Consider the following 26,729-nt stretch of genomic DNA (forward strand, 5'->3'; position numbering starts at 1 on the left):
CGGATTGTGGCTATTCCGCCTGTTTGTCACAGAACAATCCGGCCTGGAAGCCCATTATTGTCCAAGCTCTATGAGGGATTTTTCACAACCTGATTTCAGACGACGGACTAGACTAAGAGACCTCGCCTGTGGTGAGCGTCACGAGAATCTCAATGCCATTAATTATATACATCTCGCAACACCATACCTTGTTGAGAGGTCAAGGACCCAGGATCCCTCACCCGTGGAATCCCGACTGCCTGATACCCGTACAGCCGATATTCCGTATTTATGTCGTACGGCTGGTACATGGGAAGCCTGTAACAGCCGCTCTGGTTCGGCGGCGCTGATTGGTAGATAGGCGGATTATATACGCGGGTGACAATACGGGACAATACGGGTAGCTTTTGCTGCAAGTTCAGCGTCGACTTCATCTGCTCTCTGCCCCAAACACTGACTGTCCCATTCCTCTCCTCACGCCCTCCACCTCCCCCAATTGTTTCTTTCCTTCGTATTTTCGCATCTGCGGAGGATCCTATCTACTTCACCTCCCTTTTCCTGTCCTTTCTAGTCTGCAACTCCCCTGCGTCATGTTCCGGTCCCTGCTGCCGCGAGCGGCGCCGCGGGCTATCCTCCGCACCGCCACACCACAGGTCGTCCCTTCGAATTTCGTCCCTGCCCCGTCTCTGGCTTTCTTGGGACGATCGAAACGAGGATATGCGTCGACGACTGGTGCGTACTTGCCCCTTTCAATATGTTCTGTTTCCTGAAGGATTTGCTCCGCCGCGGCGAAAAAAAGGGAGGAAAAAAGCTGATCCGTGAATAACCGTGGTGCAGAGCACGACGTTGTCATAATAGGTGGCGGTGTTGCCGGCTATGTTGCTGCGATCAAGGCCGGGCAAGAAGGTCTGAAGGTGAGAGAACAGACCGCGAAAGAGACGTCTCATCGATCAGTGCTTACGGTTGTGACTACTACAGACCGCTTGTATCGAGAAGCGTGGCACTCTCGGTGGAACTTGCCTCAACGTCGGATGTATCCCTTCAAAATCGCTCTTGAACAACTCGCACCTCTATCACCAGATCCTCCATGACACCCAGAAGCGCGGTATTGAGGTCGGTGACGTGAAACTCAACCTGGCACAGATGATGAAGGCAAAAGATACTTCTGTGGAGAGTCTCACCAAGGGTGTTGAGTTTTTGCTCAAGAAGAACGGCGTTGACTACATCAAGGGAACTGGTTCCTTTATCAACGACCATGAGATCAAGGTGAACCTGCTGGACGGTGGTGAGCAGATCTTGAGGGGAAAGAACATCATCATCGCCACCGGAAGTGAGGCTACTCCATTCCCGGGTCTGAAGATCGATGAGGAGAGAATCGTCACCAGCACTGGTGCTCTGTCGCTGAAGCAGGTGCCGAAGAAGATGGTTGTCATTGGTGGTGGTATCATCGGTCTGGAAATGGTATGCAGCTGTAGCCGTTGAATCGCTTGTGGTCAAGTAGCTAACTTCCAAAGGCTTCTGTTTGGTCTCGTCTTGGTGCTGAAGTGACCGTGGTCGAGTACCTGAACCAGATCGGTGGACCTGGCATGGATGCAGAGATTGCCAAGCAGGCACAGAAGATTCTCCAGAAGCAGGGCATCAAGTTCCTGACCGGCACCAAGGTCCTGAGTGGTGACGACAGCGGATCGACGATCGCTCTCAGCGTGGAGTCCGCCAAGGATGGCAAGCAGCAGACTCTTGAAGGGGATGTCGTTCTGGTCGCCATTGGCCGTCGCCCGTACACTGCTGGATTGGGACTGGAGAATGTTGGTCTGGAAGTGGACGAGAAGGGCCGCCTGGTGATCGACCAGGAATACCGGACCAAGAAACCCCACATCCGTGTGATCGGTGACTGCACTTTCGGCCCGATGCTGGCCCACAAGGCTGAAGAGGAGGCGGTTGCTGCGATTGAATACATCACGAAGGGTTACGGACATGTCAACTACGGTGCCATCCCGAGCGTCATGTACACCCACCCTGAGGTCGCGTGGGTTGGTCAGAGCGAGCAGGACGTGAAGGCGGCGGGTATCAAGTACCGTGTGGGCACCTTCCCCTTCAGCGCCAACTCGCGTGCGAAGACGAATCTCGAGACCGAGGGTCTGGTGAAATTCATCTCGGACGCTGAGACCGACCGCATTCTGGGTGTGCACATCATCGGGCCGAACGCCGGTGAGATGGTGGCCGAGGCGACGTTGGCCGTCGAGTACGGCGCCTCGAGCGAGGATGTTGCCCGGACGTGTCACGCTCACCCGACGCTGGCAGAGGCCTTCAAGGAGGCTGCCATGGCCACGTACTCGAAACCCATCCACTTTTAGACCAGCAAGCCATCTGTCATCTGTCGTCATGTATTACTGCTAGCCACTATCATTGAACCTCGACATGTGTAGCGTCCTATAATATTTCATTTGTTTTTATACTTGAATAGATACAGCGTAGCTGGTTTTCGTTATTCCAGTGCTAAGTATATAGTGGTAGTAGGGGATGCTGTATGTACATCAAGCCAAGAGAGTGAAAAAGAACAATAATAGAGTGTGCGTTGTAACAATTCTTTCTCTCTCTCTTCTCTCTCTCTCTCACACATATCTTTTTTGCTTCACAAAAAAGGCATGATGATAAATTTTTGAAAAAAAAAAAAGGGGGAGAAGAAGGGGGGAAAAAGAAAGAAAAGAAGAAGAAAAAGAGAAAAGGGGAAAAAAAAAAGAAAAATAAGAAAAGGGGGGGAAAAAAGAAAAAGAAATTGTGCATGAAGTCTTAAAAGATAGATGATGAGTAAGCAAGGAAAAAAACAACCCCCTTTTGGGGCCGAAACGATTTTTCATTTCTCGGGTAGGGGGAATCGAACCCCCGGCTGCTGTGTGAGAGACAGCGATGTTAGCCACTACACCATACCCGATTCTTGTTCTTGATGAGGCGGAAAGGATTTTGATTTATTAACTGCGCCACTGCATACCTAATGCACGACTGTGTCCGGTACCTTAGGTATGGATTTTCTTTTTTTTCCTTTTCTTTGCTATTATTTCCCTTTTTTTCTTCTTCACTTCTTTGGTTTTCCTTTGCTTTTTTTCGTCTGACTTTTTGTGTTGACGTTCTCTGTTGCCTGGTCTTGGCAGAGGAAAGGGGAAGGCCCGGGAAGGCGAAAAGAGAGGACCCGCCCGAGAAAGCCAAGAAAACCGGCACGAGGTACTCCATACGTACCCATGTGGCTACACACAACGACTCGACCCTGGCCTTAGTCCGAAGCATTTAGTATTGTACCTTTATGGAGTGCCGGAGACTCCTAATCTGACCTTCAAAGACAGGGACTATTGGTATGTACTGTGCTGTACGGAGTGCTCCGTACAGTGTAATGGAGATCCGCACGCGGTAGCCGTCATACATGGCCTCATTTGAGAATAGTGATAAATATATATTTCTGGGTACCCATATGGACATGTAGGGATGGGAAATTTTCAAGATTTTGCTTGAAATGTAACGTAATCGGACACCGAGCTGTCACGGACACCGAGCTGCCACCCCAACCAAGCTTTTTTGCGCAACGAAATTCAATATATTTGACTATATAAATAAGGAGGGACTATTTACTAGGGCATTTAAGCCGAGTATGGCCTTCTTGATTGCAATTACTGCATCTTGGTGGCCTCCGAGGTCGTTGAGATGATTCCTGCAGCTGCTCATGCTCTCGAGCTTTTTGCTGTCCTTCACATCTGAGGATAATCGTGCAGAGAGCAATAGCTGTGCCAGATAGCATATGGTTGAAATTCGCGGAGGTAGGCCACGTCGGTCCATATCAAGAATCCATTTTGAAAGTGTAATTTCTTCAGTATCTGTCAATTTTCGACAATTTGCTATTGAATCTTTGCGAGAAATGGTCCCATTAAGGCGTGTCCCGAGGGTCCTTCGAGGCACGTCAAACGCATCTGCAGCTGTCTTTTTTGATGAGAAAAGACCTTTCTTATAGGCCTCAATTGCCAATTGCATACGCCCTTCCTTTGATATATCAGCCATGGCATGGTGCGTTGAAAACAAATCGCATCGAATTTGATTAGGGGGTGGTGGTGGATGACGTGGCAGCTCGGTGTCCGATTACGTTAATTACAGATGATTAGTCATCATGTTCATTCTTAGCCAATAATATGGCATAAAAATATAAGAAGTTTCTCCACTTTCAGCGCCAAGGCACCAAAAGTTTCGGAAAATAAAATCCTTTTTTCGTAATTACTGAAAAAAGAGCTTTTTTTCATGAAATTGAAATTACACTATGCATCCCTATGGACATGGCTTCCTTGCTAGCTCCAGAAGAAAACCATCCAAAAACAAACCAAGGATATTCCTCCATTCACTACCTAACTCCTCCTTATCCTTCCATTCATTGACTCGTGACTGACCGACTGACTGATCCAGAAAGTCGTTGCTGTCATGATTACTAAATCTTACATGGCTCTCTCTCCTTCTCTCTTTTTCCCCTTTTGGGAAAAAGTTTAGTCCCTCACTACGTGCAGATGCGAAGAAGAGGTGAGAAATTCCTTTTTGTGTGTCATCGTCGGAGCGAAAGGACGGATCCATTGCTTCAGAATCGTCGTAAACGTGTCGCAGACAGCTTTGATGGCCTCGTCCTTGTCATTGATCCAGCTTTCGATGTAGACTATACAGAAGTACATCAGCTTAGCAAGAAGATATGTCTAGCAGGTGTTGGAGGGGTGATCTTACATTTCACCTTGGGCTCGGTCCCAGACGCCCGCAGGGTGAATTTGACATCACGGTCCAGCCACAGTGTCAGCATCTGGCTGCCCGGATCCACCGGCAGCTCCGGCTTGTTGTCGGGCGTGTCCGAGTCGTAACCCTTTGTCACGTCTCTCCATCTCAAGATCTTGAATGAACCGAACTTCTCCCCCTTGCGCCACGGTCCATTTCGGATTTTCTCGAAAAGTTTGGCCGTCGTGGCTGGATCGGGCGATCGGAAATAGTTGTTGAAGGTCTCGTGATGGCCATATCGCTCAAACAAGTGCTCCAGCTTGTCGAACGGAGTCAGGCCCTGTGACCGCCATTTTCCTTCTGCGACAAGAAAAACAGCTGCGGCTGTGATACCGTCCTTGTCGTAGCAGATTTTCGGAAACATGTATCCGAGAGCCTCTTCGTAGGCAAACGGAACTTCGTAGCCGTCCTCTTCCAGCTTTCTGGCAATGTTCCCCATCCACTTGAATCCCGTCAGCGTCTCCTGATAGCGGATGCCATGGGCCTTGGCCATTTTCTCCAGCATGATGCTGGAAACGGCGGAGCTGAGAACCACGTAGCCTTTCTTTTTGCAGGGATACTCAAGTGACTCGAAGATGTGAGAAGCAAGCAGAACGCCGATCTGATTCCCAGTGAACGTGTACCATGAACCCCTCCTGAAGGATGGTCAGCGCACAATTACAACAGCAGGCGTGATGGGACCCTTACTCCACTTTCTGCGCGACTGCAAAGCGATCCGCATCAGGGTCATTCGCGATCACAAGCGGCCTGTCGTTGTTTTCCGCACAGAACATCGCTATATCCAGTGTTCCATCCTCCTCTGGATTGGGATAGGGCACTGTGCGAAACGTTGGATCTGGATCGAATTGAGCGTCTACATTGAGCATCTGCTTGCCTATCTTCATCTCATGCAGGAGATGGGGCAAGGGGATCCCACCGGTCCCGTGCAAGGGAGTGTACATAAACGGAGTCGGGGTTTTCAGCTCATCCACTGTAGAAAGCTTGACAATGACAGTCAGTCGCATGAAAGGCCCAGACTTGGGGATGTCATACCGCATAGCGACGAATAGCACCAATCCAGGGGGAGGCAAAGTCCTGGTATGCACGCCAGTACATCAATGGATTCCCAACATGTACTTCGAGATCATCCCAAGCGCCTGGCCAAGGGTGCAGGTTCTCCTTGATCGATTGAGAAATCTCGGCATCGATCGGAGAGTTCACCTGCACACCTTTGTAGAGGAAGCTGAAGAGCAAGTTAGCAGTATCCCATCAAATGGAATGCCTTCGTCGATTCTAACACTTTGTATCCTGCCAAATATCAGCTGTAGCTATGAAAACAAGGAAATTAGGAACTCACCATTATCTTCCGCTGGGTTCTGCAAATTTTCGTTAGAAATCCTGGCCAATATACGGGATCATTCTCTCAGGCTTACATGACTGGCAGTAATCATGACCCCTGCAACTGCTCCAACCATTCTTGTCCCGTAGGAAACCAGCGGAGTCGTGCACACGTTATCATACCACCAAACTTTGATCCCCTCTGCAAGAAAAGCATTGGCAGCAAGGGCGGCAAACTTGCCGGAGTTCTTCCGCGCGTCAGCTCCTATCACGACGCCGAACGAAGAACGTTCAGGAAATTTCTTCCTGAGATACTTCGCCAGTCCTTGTGAGGTTTGGATCACAGTGAGGCAGTTCATGTAGGCGAACCCTGCGGCCATCTTCCCACGAAGACCGGCGGTCCCAAACTGGATCCCTGAGCAGATGGTTAGTCCGTTTGGCAGGATTCAGATAGAAGCAGTTTGGTGATCTAAAGACGAACGAGAATTCGCGTACGGTTTCGAAGACGCTTTTCGAGCTCCGCGTCATTGTGAGCATCACGCAGCTCCTCTATCTCTCTCCTGGTTTCTGGATCCTTTCATGGGTGAGTTAAAATTCTACTCACAGTTCATCGACTGACATACCTTATCCCACTCGAGCCATTGGTTGGTGAGATGCCAAAGCGATGCCTAGAACCATGGCGTCAGAAACTCAAGTAGTGTTTAAACGACTGCTATCGATTCTGGCGACTGACCTCTGGGAAGGACATATGGGATGCAAGCGGTGCTTTTGGAAAAGCCGCGATCGGCCTCGCAATCAGATGTCGTTCTTTTGGAACACAATAATATCTGCAGAATTCACAGTCTGCAGAAGTGCGTCAGTACAAGAAATTATCATCAAATTGGAAATATTATTTCCGATAAATCGCGTATACGCGCCATCCCAAAGAAAGCTTCGAAGGTTGAGAAGGCGGCCACGACAGCGGTGAGTGATGCCAGGGTTGTGATTGGCCCAACTAAATCAGGAATAGCATCCAATGGCCTTGAAGATCCATGCTGACTAAATCTTAGAATATTAACATTAATTTAGCTGCCTGCCGCACAGATGACAACGTGCAAGAGGGGCTGCCGATCATACGGAGCCGGAACCTCGGGGTCGAGGGGCGCATGTTCCTGAGGTTCCTTCCAAATACTACTACTCCAGGTACCTGGTACTCTCTGGTACTCCTTTCCGCACCACATCAACCGTTTTTCTGTAGTTACAGCGACATTTCAGTTACACGATTGTACTGTATTTCCTTCAAATGATCTCCAATGTGCTCCTGGTCTGTCTAAGAGTGAGAATACTGGGACGATCTATCCCTTGATCCCGCACAGCATGACGGAGTCGAAGAACTCCGCGGTCTCGGCCGCGCTCGAGGACCGTAAACAAAGGATTATCTCGCGGAGAGAAATTGAGGGTATGATTGCCGATGGCAGACATATCATCATCTTCGACGGCAGGGTCCTCAAAGTGGATGCCTGGATCAAGTTTCACCCGGGAGGAGATAAATCCATCAAACATATGGTCGGGCGAGATGCGACCGATGAAATCAATGCGTACGGTCTCTTCTTTCTGGTATGCTCTACAAAGACTTACAGTTTGGTTTGGAATTGAACAGGCTACACTCGAACGAAGCGCGCCAACGGATGCTTTCGTTTCAGATTGGACGAATCGAAGGAAGATGGACCAACTTCCTGCCCCCTATCCAAGGGGGAAAGTTTCGCCCATACAACAAGGAGGATTGCACCACAGCGTCAGACAGTTCAAGCGAGCCAAGTACACGCGCATCAACACCAGTCTTCGATGACGCCGTCGACGAGAAAACTGGTCTACGGCGGAGAAACTCTTCGTCAACCGCGGCGTCGTCCGTTTCCTCGACTCCTCCGGCAGATAAGAACTTCGAGCCAAGGCCGTTCTTCCTAGACGCACGAACTCAGCAGGAGATCGTTCTCGATCTGGCCAAATATCCTCCGCTGGATCCAGCCTGCCAAGATAACATCGTGAAGAAGTATCGCGCTCTGAACGAGCGGATCCGCGCGGAAGGCCTCTACGACTGCAACTACTTTGCGTATTTCATCGAGTGTTGTCGATATACGCTTTTTGCAACGCTCTCGTATCTCTTCCTCCGCTGGGGTTGGTATGGCACGTCCGGCTTCTTTCTGGGCTGCTTCTGGCACCAGCTCGTCTTCACTGCTCATGATGCAGGCCATATGGGCATCACTCACCACTTCCACGTCGACACGGTGATCGGAATCATCATCGCGGACTATCTGGGAGGTCTCAGCTTGGGCTGGTGGAAGCGCAATCACAACGTCCACCACATTGTGACCAATGCGCCAGAACATGACCCGGACATCGAACACATGCCATTCTTCGCAATCTCGCATCGCTTTCTGACAAACCTCCGCAGCACTTATTACGACCGCGTCATGAAATTCGACGCTGCAGCTCAATTTCTGTTGAAATTTCAGAACTACCTGTACTACCCAATCCTTCTCTTCGGTCGCTTTAATCTTTATCGGCTGAGTTGGGAATATCTCCTCCTCGGCCAAGCTCCAAAGAAGGGCCCAGCTTGGTGGCACCGCTGGTTCGAATTGGCCGGCCAGGTGTTTTTCTGGACGTGGTTTGGATATGGAGTGCTTTACCGCTCCATCCCAGACTGGGGCAACCGCATTCTTTTTCTTCTCATCTCCCACATGGTCACTGCTCCCCTGCACGTGCAAATCACACTTTCTCACTTCGCCATGTCGACGGCGGATCTCGGAGTCAACGAGTCCTTCCCGCAGAAGATGCTCCGCACCACCATGGACGTGGACTGTCCAACCTGGCTGGACTTCTTCCATGGTGGCCTTCAGTTCCAGGCTATCCATCATCTGTATCCCCGCATCCCTCGACACAACCTGCGCCGCACTCAGAAATTAGTCATGGAGTTCTGCCGCGAGGTCAACATCCCTTACGCAATCTTCAGCTTCTATGACGGCAACAAAGAAGTCATTAGCAAGTTGGGGGATGTGGCCAAGCAGGTCCGAATCTTCGAAGAGTGCAGGAAGGCATGCGCTGAACAAGGCATATTTTCGGACCACCATCATCATGACTGATCTCATCCACTTGGTACCTACCGCCTCGATGACATGATATCCACTGTGTATATTTGAATGGTATGTATGCAAAACCAATCCAATCGTGCCCTGTCTGGATTCAGGTAGGACGGGAGGATTGATTGCGATTTATGATGAAATCTGTACATAGATGTTGTCTGCTTCGATGGATGGATGGACGATATTTTTGCAACTGTATGTTTGCAATGTCACTTTTTCGAGACTCTATAATCTATCAAATGCCATATGATGGTCATGACTATTCCAATTCGTCTATGGGTCATTGAAAAAACCATTCACCGTTTCTTCAGCTGCAGTATAAAGTGAATTATGCAAGTCATATTCAATGGAGCCGTCGCGACGGCGGCACAAACGTCCTTCATTTAGTATATCATCCCGGTAAAGCACCAGCTCTGGCCATCTTCTTGGCTCGCTGGTCTCGTCGATGATGGTTTGCTTTGCCCCGACCACCGCCTCGACCGCCTCCACGGCCACCACGGCCGTCACCGCGTCCCCGACCACGTCCAGTACCTCCACCTCGCCCTCTGCCAGCGGCCGCTCCCTCGCTGACTTCTTCTGATTCTTCTGCTTCCGTGGTTTCTGCGTCTGCTTCCGCAGCCCTTGGATTCGGTCTCCTATACGCAGTTGACGGGAGCTCTGGCTGAGCGGCAGCTCCTCCAGCACCAGCAACACCAGCCTCAAGAGCCAGTTTCCCCTCCAGCCTGGCTTTCCGCTTCGGGTCCCGCTCCAGCATCACCGCCCATCCTTCTATCGCCTCGTCCGTCATGCCCGTTTCCCGCTTGAGCGCTGCCCGAGGCTGCGAGCGGCGCGTTGCCGAGTTGCGTGCGAACTGCTCCGGGTTCGACTTGTAGGCGCGGAAAAGCGTCATTTCGGTTTCTTCGGCGCGGTCGTCGCGTCGGACTTGCTCGGCTTCGGCGTCGGTGACCGCTGCCGCGGAGTCGACTGTTCCACCGACGTCCGCTACGTCGTATGTGTCGTCGCGCTCGTCGTCGTCGGAATCGAATGTTGCCAGGGCGGAGAGGATTGCCGCCTTGTTGGTTGCGTGTTGACTGCGGTCCGCGAGGAGAGCGTCGGCAGTTAAGTCGGCGTTGGCACGGCCGAAATACACTTTCTTGCCTGCATCCGCAGACCGGGCAGCTTCGACGATTTCGTCGTCATCAAGATCGATGTTGCGGGTGAAGTTGGTTTCTGTAGGAGGTGGTGGAACTTCTGGGGATGTTGCACGCGGTTTCATAACATCGCGACTCGAGATCACCTGGGCGTCGGGAAGTTGCTCGAACTTGTCCAGCGATTGCAGTTCAGGGGGTAGTGAGTTATCGAGAAGATGCGCAATGACCGTCTCGACGTCGTCGTCGTAGAAGTCAAGTAGTCGGACAAGGTATCCAGATCCCAAGTCCGGAAAGAGGTCCTGGATCTGCGTGACGAGAGACATCTTGTGGGCGTGGAATTCTCCCTCGACAACTCCGTCGTGAGCACGGCCTTTGCCCTTGTCTTTTCTCTTCTTGTGTTTCTGGTAACGATGGTGAAGCGGTTTTGTCTCCCGCTGATATGCGCGCAGAGTAGTGACGAGGTCTTGGCCCCGTCTTTGGGGGAAACTGATCAAGTAGCGTTCCATCCGCATGAGCATGTCTGTACTGCAAATCAAGTCCGACAACAAGCTCGGATCCTTTTTCGCACCAGGCGTGCCCACGCCTGCAGCTTCTTTCAAGGTGAACAGATGGTCCAAGAGCAGGGACAGATTCGGTTTGGGACCTTTGAGCAGGGACGTCAATCCCACATAGGCATTCGCGACGAGCGCGCTTCGAAGAGCTTCCCCGTCGCCCTTGTGCGCCTTGGATTTGTATGCGTCGTAGAGAGCATCTAAATAATCCGAGCCTGTCATCAGGACATGGCCCGCTGCAGGCAGTGCGGAGGCAAGAACTGTCAATCTCCGAATATCAAAAATCAAATCAGACGCCGTTAAAGAAGCCGACGCAGAGAGTTGTTTCATGATTGCTGATTTGCCGCTTTCCAGGCTGGACGTTATCGTCTCCTGGTATCTGTCCCATACTTCTGATATTACGGCTCTGAAAGCCGAGCTGGAATGATAGCAGATGCTCAGATCCCCGAGGAACTTCCAATCCAGCAGCTCCGACGACGTCGGCGACACCTCCAGTAGAAGTCTCCTCGTCAGCAGAAAATTCAACCTGCGCAGGTTCCTCGCCTTCGGCCCCGCATGTAGACGCGGGTCATTCGCGGCCGCCAGCTGGTGGAAGTACGAAGAGAGAAAGGAAACGTCAAATGCATCTTTCGTAGCACGTTTCCCAAATTCAGCTGTAGAGATCTTCAAGCGCAGCTCGATGAGGACGATCCATGCGTCCAGATATGCTTCCCATTCCTCATTTGGGATGAGATTCCGCACCGGGGATGGTGGGACTGGCGCCAGCGGTGGTAATTCTGCCATTATTCAGAGAGTCGTGCAGAAGGTCTCAAATGGCGCATGGTAAATCACTATCAGGACGGTGGAATGTGGTGGAAAATAAAATAGCACTCATCATCTTCCCCTCCAGAAATACATCTCTCCATTGTTGAGATGTTGCTGCTAACCTGCTGCTGTGTTTGTACTAGGTTGGTGATGGGCCATGGCTCGTCACTACTCGCTTAGTCATCATCAACCGGACACCCGATCCGGCTAGTGCACACTAACCGAGTGCCAAGACTTTCATCCACACAGACAAACCCGATAATTACAAGCTAAACTGGAAGAGAGAGTATCAAAAGATCCGCTGCTCTGCTCCTCCGATCCTCAACCACAACCCCCCTCAACCTCAAGCCTTTCATCACCTTACCGAACCCCGTTGTTCAGGTCGTGATTGGCTCCAGCCTCAACTTCTACCTACACGGTGTGTATTGACCAGCTATCGTTATGACAAGGTTGTAGTCAAGCTAATGAGTATATATCAGTCAATTCCAGTGTAAAGCGCCGCCGCCGCAAATTATATCAAGATGTCTTACCAGAAGCCCGAGAAAGAGTTCGGCGAGGGCCCGGTATGTTTCTTGTCAATTAATTGCACTTCATTCTGAATTGTCGCGACCGTCGACGAAAATATTATGAACCTCCATTCTGATAATCGTCCTGCAGAAAATCCACAAGATCCGTATCACCCTCAGCTCCCGCAAGGTCGCCTCCCTCGAGAAGGTCTGCCAGGAGCTGATTGAGCGCGCGCGCTCCAAGTCGCTCAACGTCAAGGGCCCCGTCCGCCTGCCCACCAAGACCCTGCACATCTCTACCCGTAAGACGCCCAACGGTGAGGGTTCCAAGACCTGGGACAAGTACGAGATGCGTATTCACAAGCGTCTGATTGAGTGAGTGCCCTGCCTTCCTTTTGGGTCATAGTGTTTGCGTGCTGACTTCTTGCGACTGCAGCCTCCACGCCCCCACCGAAACCGTCAAGCAGATCATCATCAACATTGAGGCTGGTGTTGAGGTTGAGGTTACCATTGCTGCTTAAACGGGTTCGAACGTCTTTCCGGTGTATGCGGGCTGGTTCTCCGCTTGCAAGAATCTTGGATGTGGCCTCGGGATTATTCTACTACGACGATCGTTGTCGCATCTGTCAAGGCGGCAGCTTGTATTACCGACAAGTAACGGAAATAAATAGTATAAATAAAAAATCAGAAGACTTTTCTTTCTGTCGGTACAGTTTCTCTAAAAGACCAAATAATAAAATACATAAGCGCGAGAACCCCGTAGTCCATGTCCAAATACCCGTGTCTCAATATTTTGCACTTGTAAAATCGGCATCATGACGAATGCTCTAACCGTGATGGCTCCATGAAATGAAATTAAAGAAGGAAAGAAAAAGAATGATCCCAAATTCCCCAAAGAGTCATGATCCCTCGTAAGTCCTTTGTCCTTTGTCCCAATTCTGATTGTACATACGCCCTGGAAAGCGTCTAGAAATCAAACCCCATCCACTCCACCTTCGGCGGCACACTCGGAATAACGCCATCCTTGAAATACCCATTCTGCAGAAAGAACTGATACTGCTCCGTGATCTCTGGCGTGTACTCCTCTGTCTTTTTTGCCTCGACATCTTTCAGGATACCTTGCTCAGGCGGCCCATCGGGGAAGAAGATGCGCACCCATGTCTTGTTGTCGTCCGGATGTAGGTAGCAGGGCCAATCGTCGGCGTTGTATTGCACCGGTCGGCCCTTCCACATCGTGAGCTTTTTTGTTATTGGGTCGCGGACCGTTTGGCCGGTGAGATTCGGGAGGGGGTTCAGTTCGTTGTCGCTGACTTTGAGGAGGGGCTTGGGACCGAGGCCAACTTGAGGGACGTTTGCTGGGGGTGCTGTGGTAGTAGTTGTAGTGGCGGTAGTGGTGGTCGTCGTGGCAGGTTGGCCGAATGGGCTTGTAGTTGCTGCCTGCTGACCAAATAGATTCGCAGCCTGTTGTTGTTGCTGTTGCTGTTGCTGTTGTTGTTGTTGCTGCTGCTGCACCTGGGCAAAGGGAGAAGGGGCTTGAGACGGTTGTCCAAATCCGCCGGTGGATGGTTGACCAAATCCTGTCGTGGCCGCTGGCTGACCAGCAGGCTGGCCGAACGGCGAAGGCTGTGCAGACGGTTGGCCAAATGCAGTTGTCTGACCCGCGGGTGCTGAAGGCTGGCCGAAAGCTGGCGCCCCCTGATTCTGTGCAGATATTTGACCGAAGGGTGATACATTGCTTGGCTTACCAAAGCCCGAAGTACCGAGAGCAGCCGGTTGACCAAAGGCTGGCTGTCCAAAGGCTGGCTGTCCGAATGCTGGTTTTCCGAACGCAGGTTGGCCTGCCAAAGGAGACGGTTTTCCAAATGCAGAGCCTTGAGTGCCTTGACCCAGGGCAGACGGTTGTCCGAACGCGGGCGCCTGCTGTCCCAGAGCTGAAGGTTGACCAAAAGCCGGCTGAGCACCACCCAGGGGCGAAGGCTGGCCAAACGTAGACGTTGCTGAGGGCTGACCAAAGGCACTTGGTTTGCCAAATACAGATGTCGTTGAGGGTGAGGGCTGATTGAAAGCACTGGGAGCGCCAAATGGCGACGGTTTGTTGATCTTGCCTTCCACGATGTCAATCCGGTTCGGGTGTTCGTTTTCTCCTTCGAGAATGTACTTCAGAGCCCCTTCAACGTCGTTCAAAGTAAAATATATCTGTTTCAACGACTCTTCGTGCAAGTTCTGGGCTTCCTGGATAGCCTGGTTTGCATTCCCTGCTGCCGCTGCCTGGTAATGACGCCACCGCATCTCCTCAAAGCTCTGCTCGCGCTGTGGTCCTCCAAAGAGCTGCCTTGGAGCGTTCTTTCCAGGCCCGTAGGCGGAGAATATCCATTCTGGTCGTCCCTTGCCGGCGGTCAGGTCAATTTTGATATCCTCAGCGCTTAGCCCGTACCTGAGAAGCAGTCAGTTATCGCATCTAACGGACGGCAGCATATGGTTACCTACTGTTGCAGCTTGCTTTGAGGTGGTCGCCGACCTTTTTTCCAATGATCAGTGTTAATAAAGACCGTGTTGTGATGAATCATTTGTGTGATGAATTGCACTTCCAGATAAATACATCAAGAGAATATTATGACGATTGTTCAGTAGCTTCGTAGGAAATAGGAAACAGGAGGACAGAACCGAAAAGGCATATGATAATGTAGGATAGCGATATTTCGCAAGGACAAGAGATAGGAATATCATCGGGGCTTTGTTTCAGAAACAATGGAGGGTACCAAGCAAACAAAGTATGATCATTCACTGCTCGCATGTGCATTTAATTGAGGGGTTGGGGCGACATGTGACACAACCAGATCTGAATAGGAATAATACATACCTCCTCCAACTGAAGTTGAGCTTGCACCTGAGCTTTGAAGGGCGCTGAAACGATTGGAGGACCCGACCGTGAGATGGCCAGGATGCTCATATTTGCACCGGTCTGGGTGACCAGTTAGCGAGTATTCAAAGCAATATACACCAGTCCTTGGGCCATGTATCATACCTCCAAATCTGCAACGGCCTTGCTGAAAGTACGTACACACTACCATCTTGCTGAAGTGTAGCAGTTACGTAGGCAGCATTCGTTGGTCGTTTAGTCGCGCGTATTAGTGTTGAAATTAAAGTTGATCTGCGCGCGCCTGTCGATTGATTCCGCGTGGCGCCTCACCCCGGAAATTTCACGCCGCAACCACTATTAATAAAGTCACGACAGAGTATGCGACCAGCTCTAATAATCAACTGTTGCAGGGTGCTCCAGTTGGTGTCTTAAGGATGGTTTGCAAGCATTGGTGATGTGGTTAGGATGGCTCCTCTAGAAATATATTTTTGGTGCGCGGGAAAGACCGAGCTTATTTCTCGCTGATTCACCACTCTATTCTCGACAGCATGGATGAGGTCATATTCCGGTGAATGCACAGAGGAACGACTGTTAATTAATTAAAAATTTCTTCACCTTTACACAACATCCCGAGTTTTCACAATAAGCAGTATCTCGCTATTGAGGTAATATGACTGAAACTCAGTTGAATCCCCATTGAAACCCAATAACCGATACAACCTGCCCACCAGAACTCCATTCCCACTGACCCAGAGGAAATATCGAGAAACCTCAGTCACACAATCTAATCACTACGGCTAAGCGGAGAGCTGAGAGGGCCATTCCCGTCGATGTTTTGACGGAGATCATCCCAATTGATGCCGTCCACTTTCCTCCCACCCAAGGACTCGACCTCAGCGGATAGATTCTGCAGTCTTCCGGTGGCGAGTCGTCGCATCATCACAGTATCTTTTGCTCCTGGTAACGTCGATGCCTTCCCGTGAAGAAGGGAATCTTCAAACCATTGCTCTTCTTGTTCGTCGAACGGAAGATTTACGAGCTCAATCGCTCTGTCCCCTCTGAGCTTTCCGGCACTGGTCTTGTGGACGAACAGCACAAGCTGTTCGAGATATTGGCGACGGCGGTCGTCCTCATGTTTCCGACTGAAGAAAAACGCTTCCGTAATGCTGGTACGACAGAGAGTTTCGAAGAATGATTGCTGAACTTTTTCGGACGCGAGTGGCGGAGAAACGGTAAGGTAGTACGCTATTGCAAGACTGTCATCATGCTTCGGGAGCTTCTGAAGAGTCAAGACATAGAGGATCTCATCTGGGAAGGTCGGTATGAGGGATGGCTCCGTGAGATATTCCAGGGCTCGCTGTTATATCCAGCAGAGGTTAGCTAGTATCCAAGATAAATGTACTCCGTAGCGAGTGCCCATACCCGAAATTCTAATCGATCCAGGTGCCAGAGCCCATCTATGAACAGTCTGTACTTCTCCGGAAGGTAGGACCGCCGCGCAAACTGTGCACTGGCATCACTTGCTCCGCGGCAATCTCTGAGAATGTAATAAATCAATGCCTGTTTGTGGTGACTCGGAAACGGCGACGACACGATCTGTTGATATAGGTTCCTTAGATCCTGATTGGTCTTCGGCGGATATATTTTCTGGACTAAATGATTCGGAATTAGATCTGCACAATCCTTCAAAACCAATCTCAAATAACAATACCTGCTTTGACACCCAGAAGGGTCAGCAGCCGATCAACAAAAAGCTGGTTTTCAAGAGCGCGACGGCTCGCGAGGATCTGGTCCACAACTTTCCCATCGTAGGTGAAATCCTTGTTAAAATAAAATGTCGCCTCGAATTGCTCCCACGGAGCCATCCTATTGTTTGTGTGAGAAGCAGACAGCCTTGCAAAGACGAAATCAAGCTGTAGCCAGAATCTTGTCTTTTGACGGAGACCCCCAGTTTATTACAAGTAACAATACGATACGGCGATGCTGACCTCATCTGGGCGGTGAGGTGAGGAGCTGCGGCAGAAAAGTGGCGCCTTTCCTCTTTCGGTCGTGTAGTAAACAATGCAGGGCGGCACCAAAACAAAGCACCGAAGAGAGGGACGGCCGACAAGTCATCTTGTCAACCTCATCGCGCCCTCACAAACAAAACGACTAGAACAACATGGCCTCGATAGCAAAGAGCAGGCCGACACGGCGCGCCTCACGGAAGAGTTTTGTCGTTGAAGAGACATCCGAGGAAGATGATTTGGGAAATGTCACCCCCACGCCATCGAACCTTGACGAGGACGACGAGAACGAGGAAGAGTATACGCCGGTCGCAAAGAAACCTGCTGCGAAAAGGGGAGGACGGAGAAAGACAGCAGATGCACCCCCATCTAGCGCAAAGCGACAGTCACGAGGCGGACGACGAACACGTGCTGCGGACGACGAGACAGATTCATCGCGGATAATTGAGAGCATCGAAGAGGAGAGTACTATTGTAGCGCCGCCGCAGGAAGAGCCTGAATCGCCATCTAGCAATGTTCGCGCAGTTCAAAGGAGAAAGAGTGTTGCGAGTTCAAGGAGTGCTGCGAGCTCTCGCAAGAGTCGCACATCGATTACGCCAACCCCGGAGCGATCATCACTTCCTACTCCATCTCCTTCAGCATCCCCCGAGGAATTGTCTCGGTCGCACAGAGATGGTGGCAGTCCACTTGCCGATATCACCGAATCAACCGTCAATAAGACACCCTCACCCTCAAAACCAGCCGAGGAGCCGAAATCGCAGATATCAATCATAAACCCGATGTCTACGAACTTGGAGAAACCGATGGATATCTTGCTCAAGTCACGTTCCTTGGCTCCTCCTGTGATGGAGGAGCCTACCGGGCCCCGTCCGCGGATGGTTATCACGCATCTTGTGCTCACTAATTTCAAGAGTTATGCGGGGAGACAGGTTGTTGGGCCTTTCCACCACTCTTTCTCGTCCGTCGTCGGTCCAAACGGGTCCGGAAAATCAAACGTCATCGACTCACTGCTGTTTGTTTTCGGATTTCGCGCAAGCAAGATGCGACAAGGGAAGATCTCTGCTTTGATCCATCACTCGGCGAATTTTCCAGACCTACCTTTCTGTGAGGTTGAGGTCCATTTTCAGGAGATCATTGATCTTCCGGGAGGTGCTCATGAGGTCGTCCCAGGCTCTCAGCTGGTAGTCTCACGACGGGCTTTCAAGAACAACACCAGCAAATACTACATGAATGGGAAAGAGACGAACTTCACGACCGTGACAGCATTTTTGCGCGAACGTGGAATTGACCTGGATCACAAGCGCTTCTTGATCTTACAGGGCGAGGTTGAATCAATCGCGCAGATGAAGCCTAAGGCTGCAAACGAACACGAGGATGGGCTCTTGGAATATCTGGAGGACATCATCGGAACCTCAAAGTACAAGGCGCCGATCGAGGAAGCTGCCGCAGAAGTTGAGGCTCTGAATGACGTGTGCGTTGAGAAGAACAATCGCGTCCAGCACGTCGAAAAGGAGAAGAACGCTTTGGAGGACAAGAAGAATAAGGCTCTAGCCTACATCCGAGACGAGAATGAGCTCATCATGAAGCAATCGGCTCTCTACCAGATCTACATCTCTGAGTGCGAAGACAATATCAGAGTGACGGAAGAAGCCATCGTGCAGACGCAGGAATTATTGAACCTGGAGCTTGAGAAGCATGAAGGCAGCGAATCCGGCATCAAAGAGCTCGAGAGGGCCTACAAGCGTGGCTTGAAAGAATATGAAAACATGGAAAAGGCCACGCAGGCTATGATCAAGGAGATGGCAAAATATGACAAGGAATCGGTGAAGTTTGAAGAGAAGAGGAAGTTCTTGACTGGCAAGCAGAAGAAGCTGGAGAAGACAATGCAGGCAAGCCGTCTTGCCGCCTCCGAGTGCACTAGCTTGGTTGAAAAGTATACCTACGATATCGAGAAGAAATCGGCAGAAATTGCGAAGCTCGAGAAAGAGATGAAGGCGGAAGAAGAGGAGCTTGCATCCATTCGAGAGGGATTGAAGGGCAAGACTCAGGGTCTCTCTGATCAGATCGCTGCAAAGCAGAAGTCTCTGGAACCGTGGAATGAAAAAATCAACGAAAAGCTTTCCGCGGTTGCTGTGGCCAAAAGTGAGCTGGATATCTTGCGGGAGAAGAGCAACGCCGGTGCCAAAGCTTTGGAAGAGGCGCAGTCGAAGGTTGCTTCCATTAAAGAGACTCTGTCCGAGAAGGAAGCCGCTCTCGAGGAACGACGTGCGGAGAAAGCGGATCTTGAAAGGGAAGTTGAAAGCTTGCGCAATGACCTGAAGAAGTTGTCGCAGAAGGAACCTGAAATCCGAACTCATGTCTCCAGCGCGAGGCAAAAGGCGGAGGAGGCGAGAGCCAGTCTCGCCAGTACCCAGAACAGGGGTAGTGTATTGGCTGGACTGATGCGGCTAAAGGAGTCTGGTCGTATTGACGGCTTTCATGGTCGACTTGGTAACCTTGGAACCATTGATGAAAAATACGATGTCGCGATATCGACCGCCTGCCCTGCCCTTGATAATATGGTTGTCGACAGCGTTGAAGTTGGTCAGCAGTGCATTGACTATCTTCGCAAGAACAATCTGGGACGTGCCAACTTTATCCTCTTGGACCGGCTCCCCAAGAGAGATATGTCTTCCATCTACACTCCCGAGAGTGTTCCACGTCTGTTTGACTTGGTCAAACCCAAGGAACCAAAGTTTGCGCCTGCCTTCTATAGTGTTTTGCAAAACACGTTGGTTGCCAAGGATTTGGAACAAGCAAACAGGATTGCTTATGGTGCTAGGCGGTGGAGGGTTGTCACACTTGATGGACAATTGATCGATATGTCAGGTACCATGACTGGTGGTGGCACTCGCGTTGCAAGAGGCGGAATGTCATCCAAGCAGGTCGCCGATGTGTCGAAGGAACAGGTGGCGAAGCTCGAACAGGAGCGAGACGACATGGAACAAAAATTCCAGGCATTCCAAGAGAAGCAGCGTCAGCTGGAGGCCTCCATTAGGGAGAAGTCTGATGAAATCCCGAGGCTGGAGACCAAAATCCAGAAAATCGTAATCGAAATAGAAAGCGCCCGTCGCAGCCTGGCCGACGCCCAGCGACGTGTCAAAGAGCTGAGCGAAGAACATAAGCCATCAAAAGCTGATGACAGCCGGGCTCTAGTGCTGGAGAAGCAGATTGCGACTTTGGAGAAGGAAATTGAGTCGCTGCGGCGTGAGATGGCCGGTGTTGAGGAGGAGATTCAGTCTCTTCAGAACCGGATCATGGAAGTAGGCGGTGTCAGACTGAGGAGCCAGAAAGCCAAGGTCGACGGCCTCAAAGAACAGATTAGCATGCTTGCTGAGGAGATTTCCAACGCCGAAGTTGCCAAGTCGAAAAATGAGAAATTGATCCATAAACACGAGAAAGCTCGTCAAGACGCAGAGAAGGAGATTGAGCAGGTGCTTGAGGAGATCGAGCAGCTGAACAATGATGTGAAGAATCAACTCAGCGACGCGTCAGGATCGAAACAGAAAGCCGAAGAGGCTCAGGAGGTAAGTATCCATACAATCCACACGCAGTTTTTCTCCCCGTTAACGATGATCTCCAGGCTCTCGAAACAAAGAAGGGCGAGCTGAAAGCCCTCAAAGCCGAGCTTGACGAGAAGATCGCGGAGTTGAACGAGACTCGGGCGGCGGAGATTGAGATGCGCAACAAGCTGGAGGAGAACCAGAAAGTCCTGGCCGAAAACCAGAAGCGAAGCCGATACTGGGAAGAAAAACTCTCCAAGCTGGCATTGCAGAATATCAACGACTTGGGCGAGGACCAGCAGGTCACGGAGCTGCAGACCTATACCAAGGACGAACTCGCGGAGATGAACAAGGAGTCCCTCAAAGCTGTCATTGCAGCCCTGGAAGAGAAAGTGCAAAACGCTTCTGTCGATCTGTCCGTCATTGAAGAGTATCGCCGCCGCGTTGCTGAGCACGAATCTCGTTCTGCGGACTTGAATGAAGCCTTGAAAGCTCGAGACAACGCCAAGGCTCGCCTCGACAGTCTTCGATCCGCCCGTTTGACAGGATTCATGGAGGGATTCAGCATTATATCCTTGCGCCTGAAGGAGATGTACCAAATGATTACCATGGGCGGCAACGCGGAGCTGGAGCTTGTCGACTCTCTGGATCCCTTCTCGGAGGGCATCTTGTTCTCTGTGATGCCTCCTAAGAAGAGCTGGAAGAACATCAGCAACCTGTCTGGAGGCGAGAAGACTCTGTCTAGTCTTGCGCTGGTGTTCGCTTTGCATCACTATAAGCCGACTCCTCTCTACGTCATGGATGAAATCGACGCTGCTCTGGACTTTAGGAATGTGAGTTTCTCAATCCACCGCATGCTTTCCTTTCGTATTTGTGAACATGCACTGACATTCTCTTGTTAAGGTCTCTATTGTTGCTTCCTACATCAAGGAGAGGACCAAGAATGCACAGTTCATCGTCATTTCCCTCCGAAACAATATGGTGAGTCGCTCTCGACACTCTCCTTCCTACCTATAGAACGTCACCACTGACAAGATGTCTCTCCAGTTCGAACTTGCATCTCGCCTCGTCGGTGTATACAAGGTCAACCACATGACCAAGAGCGTCACCATCGAGAACCGAGATTACATCACCGGCAGATAATAAATATCTGCCCATGTCGATAATTTTTGTTTTTCTTCTTTGTGAATAATGTAGGGATGAGTGATATGGGAACGACGTGGATATTATAGCATTGGATTAGGCATGCGTCAAGGCTGGATTGGTTTATGACAGGTCACGCAGTGTGGATGATGATGATGTTTTTGTTTTTTTGGAGTTTATTGGATTGGAATGAACTTTTCCCTCTTCTTCAGGTATTATTGTCACGCTTACTTTCTATCCAGTATCCACTGGTTCATGCACGGATAATTCTCTCCTGTATCTGTTTTGGCCTAAGAGTCTACGTCTTTGCAGGGCTCTTTAGGTACGGAGTATTTTTATGCAACTAGCGGAGAGATTTTTTTAGTTTGGAGTCGACGTCGACGTCACCGCATCATGTCCAACGCTCGAGAAGGAAGGTCGGTTGCGAGGGGAATAGCAAGAGGAACAGGCTGAACAGCAATGCTGTGGTGAGTCGTGAGTCGTGACAGGTCTTTTTTTATTCCCCTTTTCCCCGGTCTTGCCCTCCGTCGCCACTGTCGATCGTTGCTCGTAGTCGGTCTTAGCGCAGCCACGCGGTTTAATTTCTTATCCAGAAGATCCACCGACTCCACACGCTTCGGGCTTTTTGTTCGCGGGGTTGAACACTCAGTCTCACCCCGCAAGAGACATGGACAATAGGCATAGGTATTGTTGCAAAGCTCAATCCTTTCCCCGCATGGGTTTTGAGTCTTTGACTGCATTGTTCTCTGAGAAACTAGTTACTGGCACGTCGATACGGTGGTGGTGGTGGTGGTGGTGGTCGTCGTCGGTCAGGCTGGAATGAAAGCGTCGTGCTTTTAACTGGCTTTCCATCGAGTAATGACATTGGTCTTCTACGGAGTACTCCGTATCTCCATTGTCTTCAGTCTTTACGGAATCATCCAGGCTCGGGCTTTGCCCCGAAGATGGTGTGGGGTAACTATCATGGTCCATCCAGATACGGGGAAAAGTCAGGATAATACTCCGTACGGAGTACTCCGTGCACTGATTCCCCTCTTGCAGATGAGGTAGGTGCAGCAATGTCAATGCGTCGTCGTCTTTCATTGCATGCGGTCTGGAATGCAATCTTCGAATGGATCCCGCTCAGCGATGTACTGTACATATAAATGGACCGTCAATGTAGCCTTTCTCATCACTCCAGATATGGAACCACACCAAAGTCTGCGGTCCTTCGCGAATGACCGCAGCCATGCGTCTCCATTCGTCATTATCATCAGCCTTTAACCTCTTGACCCTGGGAGCAGCGGCAGCTGCACAGGTGGACTATTCGCAATATGTGAACGCCTTCATGGGATCTGAAGGTCCCATTCCAGGACAAGGATATGGAGGAGGCGATATCTTCGTCGGCGGCGCGCGTCCTTTCGGCGTCGTCAAGTTCGGGATCGATACCACTGCGGCGAATTGGAGCATTGCGGTGCTGAATGGAGGGTGGACTCCGGATGGGAATGTTACTGCGTTTAGTGAGTTTCCATATACGCAATTGAACTGCATAGGATTCTCTTTGACAATCATATCTATCCAGGTATGATGCATGAGAGCGGTACTGGAGGCGCACCCAAATACGGCCTGATCCCGCAGATGCCTCTCACATCTGTAGACCCCCCGGTCAATATCCTCGACAATCTTACGTACAGCCAGCCTCGAGTACGTTATAATGCGGTTTGCTTCTGTATATCTAGGAATTCAGCTGACGATATATAGGTGGGCACTGACTCCGCTAGCGTGGGCTACTTCAAGACGACTTTGCAAAGCGGCGTGACCGCTGAACTTTCCGCTTCGCAACATGCTGGGATAGTGAATTACTCGTTCCCCAGCGGTGAAAAGCACATCCTAGTCGACGTTTCTCATGTAAGTGCATCGTGAAGAAAGTTATACCAAGACCAGCTGCTTAGTCTGAGCATCAGTATCTTCCAGGCAACCCCGGTGATCCAAGCCCACAGTTTTATGTTGGAGGGGAAATCGAGATTGGGAGTGATGGCAAGTCATATCAAGGATATGGCACCTATATTGGAGGATGGAACAATGGTTTGTTGATCACAATGCTTCTTAATCATAGAAATTGGGCTGAGACGAGACTTAGGCGCTCCATACACCGTATATTTCTACGCCGAGTTTTCTGAAGCTCCCGACACAGCTCAGACGTTTTCCGGAGTGAACACCGACCCTATGCCTCGGTATCAGAACCTGGCAAACGGCGGAATCAGCGAGCCGGTTTTCGGAAACCAGACCAAGGTGACATCCGGGCCGATGAACAACCGCGTCGGGGCCTTGTTCAGCTGGAACGACGGTCCAGCATCGCAGATCATCTCGCGGATAGGAATCTCTTTCATCTCCACCGATAGAGCGCGCGCGTACATCGACTCCGAAATCCCATCGTGGAACCTAAACGATACCGTGGCTGCTGCGGTCCAGGAATGGAACCAGGACGTGTTCAGCAAGATCCAAGTTCCGGTCGATGACTCGGCGAACGTCACGAACCTGAGACTGCTCTACAGCTCGCTGTATTTTATGCATCTTATGCCCTCGAACCGGACTGGGGAAAACCCTCTCTGGGACTCGGGCGAGCCGTTCTGGGATGATTTCTACACTTTGTGTGAGTTGGCCGCTGTTCTGTTCCCAGTGTAGAAGCAGGTAGCTGACAATTCACAGGGGATATCTTCCGCTGCACCGTCTCTTTCTATCACATCCTGCAGCCAGCTTACTACGAGTCGATGATTCGGGGTCTTATTGACATTTACAGGTGAGCAAGACGGTTGATATGACTGTAGAAAACTCGTGGGATTTACAACACCTTAGGTACCAAGGCTTCTTACCAGATGGACGATCGGGCAACTGGAACGGATTGGTGCAGGGCGGCTCGAACGCGGACAATGTCCTTGCCGACGCCTATGTGAAAGGGCTACGGGGAGCCATCAACTGGACTGATGGGTACGCAGCGATGGTGAAGGACGCCGAGGTCGTGCCGTACAACACCTACGATCCCACAGACTACACGGCCAGCACCAAGGAGGGCAGAGGCGCTCTGGCCGACTGGCTGGAGCTGGGTTATGTCTCACAAGACCGCAACACGCGCTGCATCTCGAGGACCGTGGAGTACAGTCTCAACGATTTCGCGCTGAGCCAGGTCGCCGCGGGGGAGAACCCGAGCGATCATCAGAAGTACCTGAAGAGATCTGCGGGCTGGCAGCTGATCTGGAATCACAACCAGACCAGTCTGAACTTTACGGGCTTCCTTGCGCCTAGGTTCTCTAATGGGACGTTTAATACCAGTGGCTATGATCCGTTGTACTGTGGCGAGTGCGAGTGGTCTGCCATCAGCTACGAGGCTGTTCCCTGGGGTGAGCACCCGCGTCTGTTTTAACTTGAGTCTCTGCTAAGCTCCGCATAATCAACAGAATATTCTTTCACTGTGCCACATGATATGGAAACCTTGATCAGTTTCATGGGAGGTCCGACCACTTTTGAGTCTCGATTAGACTTGATGGTATGCATTCGCTTCGTCCACAAATCATCCAGGAAATGGGCTGACACGCAGTCAAGTTCAAACCAGGCGTGGCTGTTCAAAATCTCGGTGCCAATGGCGCTGGTATCACAACTCTGATGAACATCGGGTATGCTGATCTTGTTCACCCTCTAGAAGGTAACGCAACACACTGAGATGACCTAGAAACGAGCCCGATTTCATGACGCCCTATCTCTACAACTACATCAACAAGCAAGCCAAGAGTGTGCAGCAGAGTCGAAGCCTTGCCAACCAATAGTAAGCTTGTTTCCCCATAGTCTGACGGCGTCAGAGATGTAAACCTAACTGACACTCGACAACAGCTACAAAGACGCCCCATACGGAATCCCCGGCAACAGCGACGCTGGCGCCATGAACTCCTGGCTCCTGTGGCAGCTCGTTGGCCTGTACCCAGTCGTGACCCAGCCCGTCTACCTGCTAGGCTCACCGTGGTTCTCGGACCTCAACATGACCGTCAACGGCAACAAGACGCTGCGGATCACGGCAACCGGGCTAGATCAGGGATACTACGTGCAGAGCGTCAGGGTCAATGGCCAGCCGTGGACGAAGAACTGGCTTACGCATGACGATGTCATGGTCGACGGGGGTACGATTGAGTTTGAGCTGGGGCCGGAGATGAAGTTTTGGGAGACGGGGGAGGTCCCGCCTTCGCCGGGGCATTATACGCTGTGAAGGATGTACACAAACACATAAGTGCAGACATGCATACGTGGTCGTATAGAGGGGTATGATTATGATGATTGCAGTTATTATCTGGCTCAACTAGCAGATCTCTTGGAATGTGGTGCAAGCTGATGAAGTTCGTAGAGATGGTCCTTTCTTCTCCTTGTTTGCGGCCAAGGAGCCCAATGACTACAATGACTCGCAATTCATTTCATCAATTCATCCAAGTTTATCTACTCGCCATAGAATGAAAAAATGAAATTAGTAAATGTTGGATATTGGGACTGGTAGGACTCAAGTTAACAGAGAGGTGATGGAATAAAAAATGGGTTCAACTAGAGGAAGGACGAGATTCTGGCTATAGAAAGCTTGGGTTTTAGANGGACTGGTTTCATTACCTGGTTGTATTGAGCCTGTGCTGTCGCTCTGGATGTCGCCGACCGTAACTGCAGGAGGAAGTTCTACAGGTATGAGACAAAAAAAAAGCTCTTGGAAGTCGTGCTAACGTTTCTGGATGCATCATCTATTTCTCCGTTTCGGCTTTAGTACCTGATGCTTACGATCAATTAAAGTTCTTATTCAATTTCTCGCCTGGATGAGTGGGCCTATGTAGAGGAGAATTGCTTGCTTACCTGCTCAACCTTGCTTTTCATTCCCTTTTATAAGCTTAAATTGATTATCTTAATTAAAAGTAAAATTAATCGTATCACCTTTTGCGCCAGCTAATACATTATGACCAGAAATAGCCCCGTAGAA

General features: G+C 50.6%; 9 protein-coding genes and 1 non-coding gene across 10 annotated transcripts; 5 read left to right on the plus strand and 5 right to left on the minus strand.

The window, feature by feature from the left end:
• Positions 1-569: 569 nt before the first annotated feature.
• VTN77DRAFT_9817 (uncharacterized protein) lies at positions 570-2,333 on the plus strand (the record flags this gene model as incomplete). The annotated part of the gene is made up of 4 exons (XM_069426465.1): positions 570-711; positions 817-893; positions 958-1,440; positions 1,494-2,333. 4 exons carry the CDS (start codon positions 570-572, stop codon positions 2,331-2,333), a joined length of 1,542 nt encoding a protein of 513 aa, XP_069273642.1.
• Positions 2,334-2,839: 506 nt separating this feature from the next.
• On the minus strand, positions 2,840-2,911 carry VTN77DRAFT_t134. The gene has a single exon. It is a non-coding gene; the product is annotated as a tRNA-Glu (tRNA).
• Positions 2,912-4,496: 1,585 nt separating this feature from the next.
• Positions 4,497-6,835, minus strand: VTN77DRAFT_9818 (uncharacterized protein; the record flags this gene model as incomplete). The annotated part of the gene is made up of 10 exons (XM_069426466.1): positions 4,497-4,660; positions 4,726-5,405; positions 5,458-5,750; positions 5,803-5,992; positions 6,048-6,057; positions 6,107-6,125; positions 6,183-6,502; positions 6,583-6,661; positions 6,711-6,755; positions 6,821-6,835. The coding sequence occupies 10 exons, from the start codon at positions 6,833-6,835 to the stop codon at positions 4,497-4,499; spliced, it is 1,815 nt and encodes a 604-aa protein (XP_069273643.1).
• Positions 6,836-7,443: 608 nt separating this feature from the next.
• Positions 7,444-9,206, plus strand: VTN77DRAFT_9819 (uncharacterized protein; the record flags this gene model as incomplete). Its single annotated transcript, XM_069426467.1, has 2 exons — positions 7,444-7,664; positions 7,727-9,206. 2 exons carry the CDS (start codon positions 7,444-7,446, stop codon positions 9,204-9,206), a joined length of 1,701 nt encoding a protein of 566 aa, XP_069273644.1.
• A 391-nt stretch (positions 9,207-9,597) lies between these two features.
• On the minus strand, positions 9,598-11,670 carry VTN77DRAFT_9820 (uncharacterized protein; the record flags this gene model as incomplete). The annotated part of the gene is made up of 1 exon (XM_069426469.1): positions 9,598-11,670. The coding sequence occupies one exon, from the start codon at positions 11,668-11,670 to the stop codon at positions 9,598-9,600; it is 2,073 nt and encodes a 690-aa protein (XP_069273645.1).
• A 542-nt stretch (positions 11,671-12,212) lies between these two features.
• On the plus strand, positions 12,213-12,718 carry VTN77DRAFT_9821 (40S ribosomal protein uS10; the record flags this gene model as incomplete). Its single annotated transcript, XM_069426470.1, has 3 exons — positions 12,213-12,254; positions 12,349-12,572; positions 12,634-12,718. The coding sequence occupies 3 exons, from the start codon at positions 12,213-12,215 to the stop codon at positions 12,716-12,718; spliced, it is 351 nt and encodes a 116-aa protein (XP_069273646.1).
• Positions 12,719-13,163: 445 nt separating this feature from the next.
• On the minus strand, positions 13,164-15,268 carry VTN77DRAFT_9822 (uncharacterized protein; the record flags this gene model as incomplete). Its single annotated transcript, XM_069426471.1, has 4 exons — positions 13,164-14,631; positions 14,685-14,715; positions 15,058-15,159; positions 15,223-15,268. The coding sequence occupies 4 exons, from the start codon at positions 15,266-15,268 to the stop codon at positions 13,164-13,166; spliced, it is 1,647 nt and encodes a 548-aa protein (XP_069273647.1).
• A 573-nt stretch (positions 15,269-15,841) lies between these two features.
• VTN77DRAFT_9823 (uncharacterized protein) lies at positions 15,842-16,922 on the minus strand (the record flags this gene model as incomplete). Its single annotated transcript, XM_069426472.1, has 3 exons — positions 15,842-16,414; positions 16,480-16,709; positions 16,769-16,922. 3 exons carry the CDS (start codon positions 16,920-16,922, stop codon positions 15,842-15,844), a joined length of 957 nt encoding a protein of 318 aa, XP_069273648.1.
• Positions 16,923-17,218: 296 nt separating this feature from the next.
• On the plus strand, positions 17,219-21,748 carry VTN77DRAFT_9824 (uncharacterized protein; the record flags this gene model as incomplete). The annotated part of the gene is made up of 4 exons (XM_069426473.1): positions 17,219-20,629; positions 20,686-21,438; positions 21,509-21,586; positions 21,653-21,748. 4 exons carry the CDS (start codon positions 17,219-17,221, stop codon positions 21,746-21,748), a joined length of 4,338 nt encoding a protein of 1,445 aa, XP_069273649.1.
• A 1,228-nt stretch (positions 21,749-22,976) lies between these two features.
• VTN77DRAFT_9825 (uncharacterized protein) lies at positions 22,977-25,982 on the plus strand (the record flags this gene model as incomplete). The annotated part of the gene is made up of 11 exons (XM_069426474.1): positions 22,977-23,247; positions 23,310-23,431; positions 23,489-23,635; positions 23,692-23,812; positions 23,868-24,380; positions 24,437-24,527; positions 24,584-25,125; positions 25,183-25,271; positions 25,328-25,398; positions 25,455-25,547; positions 25,613-25,982. The coding sequence occupies 11 exons, from the start codon at positions 22,977-22,979 to the stop codon at positions 25,980-25,982; spliced, it is 2,430 nt and encodes an 809-aa protein (XP_069273650.1).
• Between the last annotated feature and the right edge of the window lie 747 nt (positions 25,983-26,729).

Source organism: Rasamsonia byssochlamydoides (genome assembly GCF_041956645.1).
Source record: "Rasamsonia byssochlamydoides strain NRRL 3658 unplaced genomic scaffold VTN77scaffold_95, whole genome shotgun sequence".
NCBI lineage: Eukaryota > Fungi > Ascomycota > Eurotiomycetes > Eurotiales > Trichocomaceae > Rasamsonia > Rasamsonia byssochlamydoides.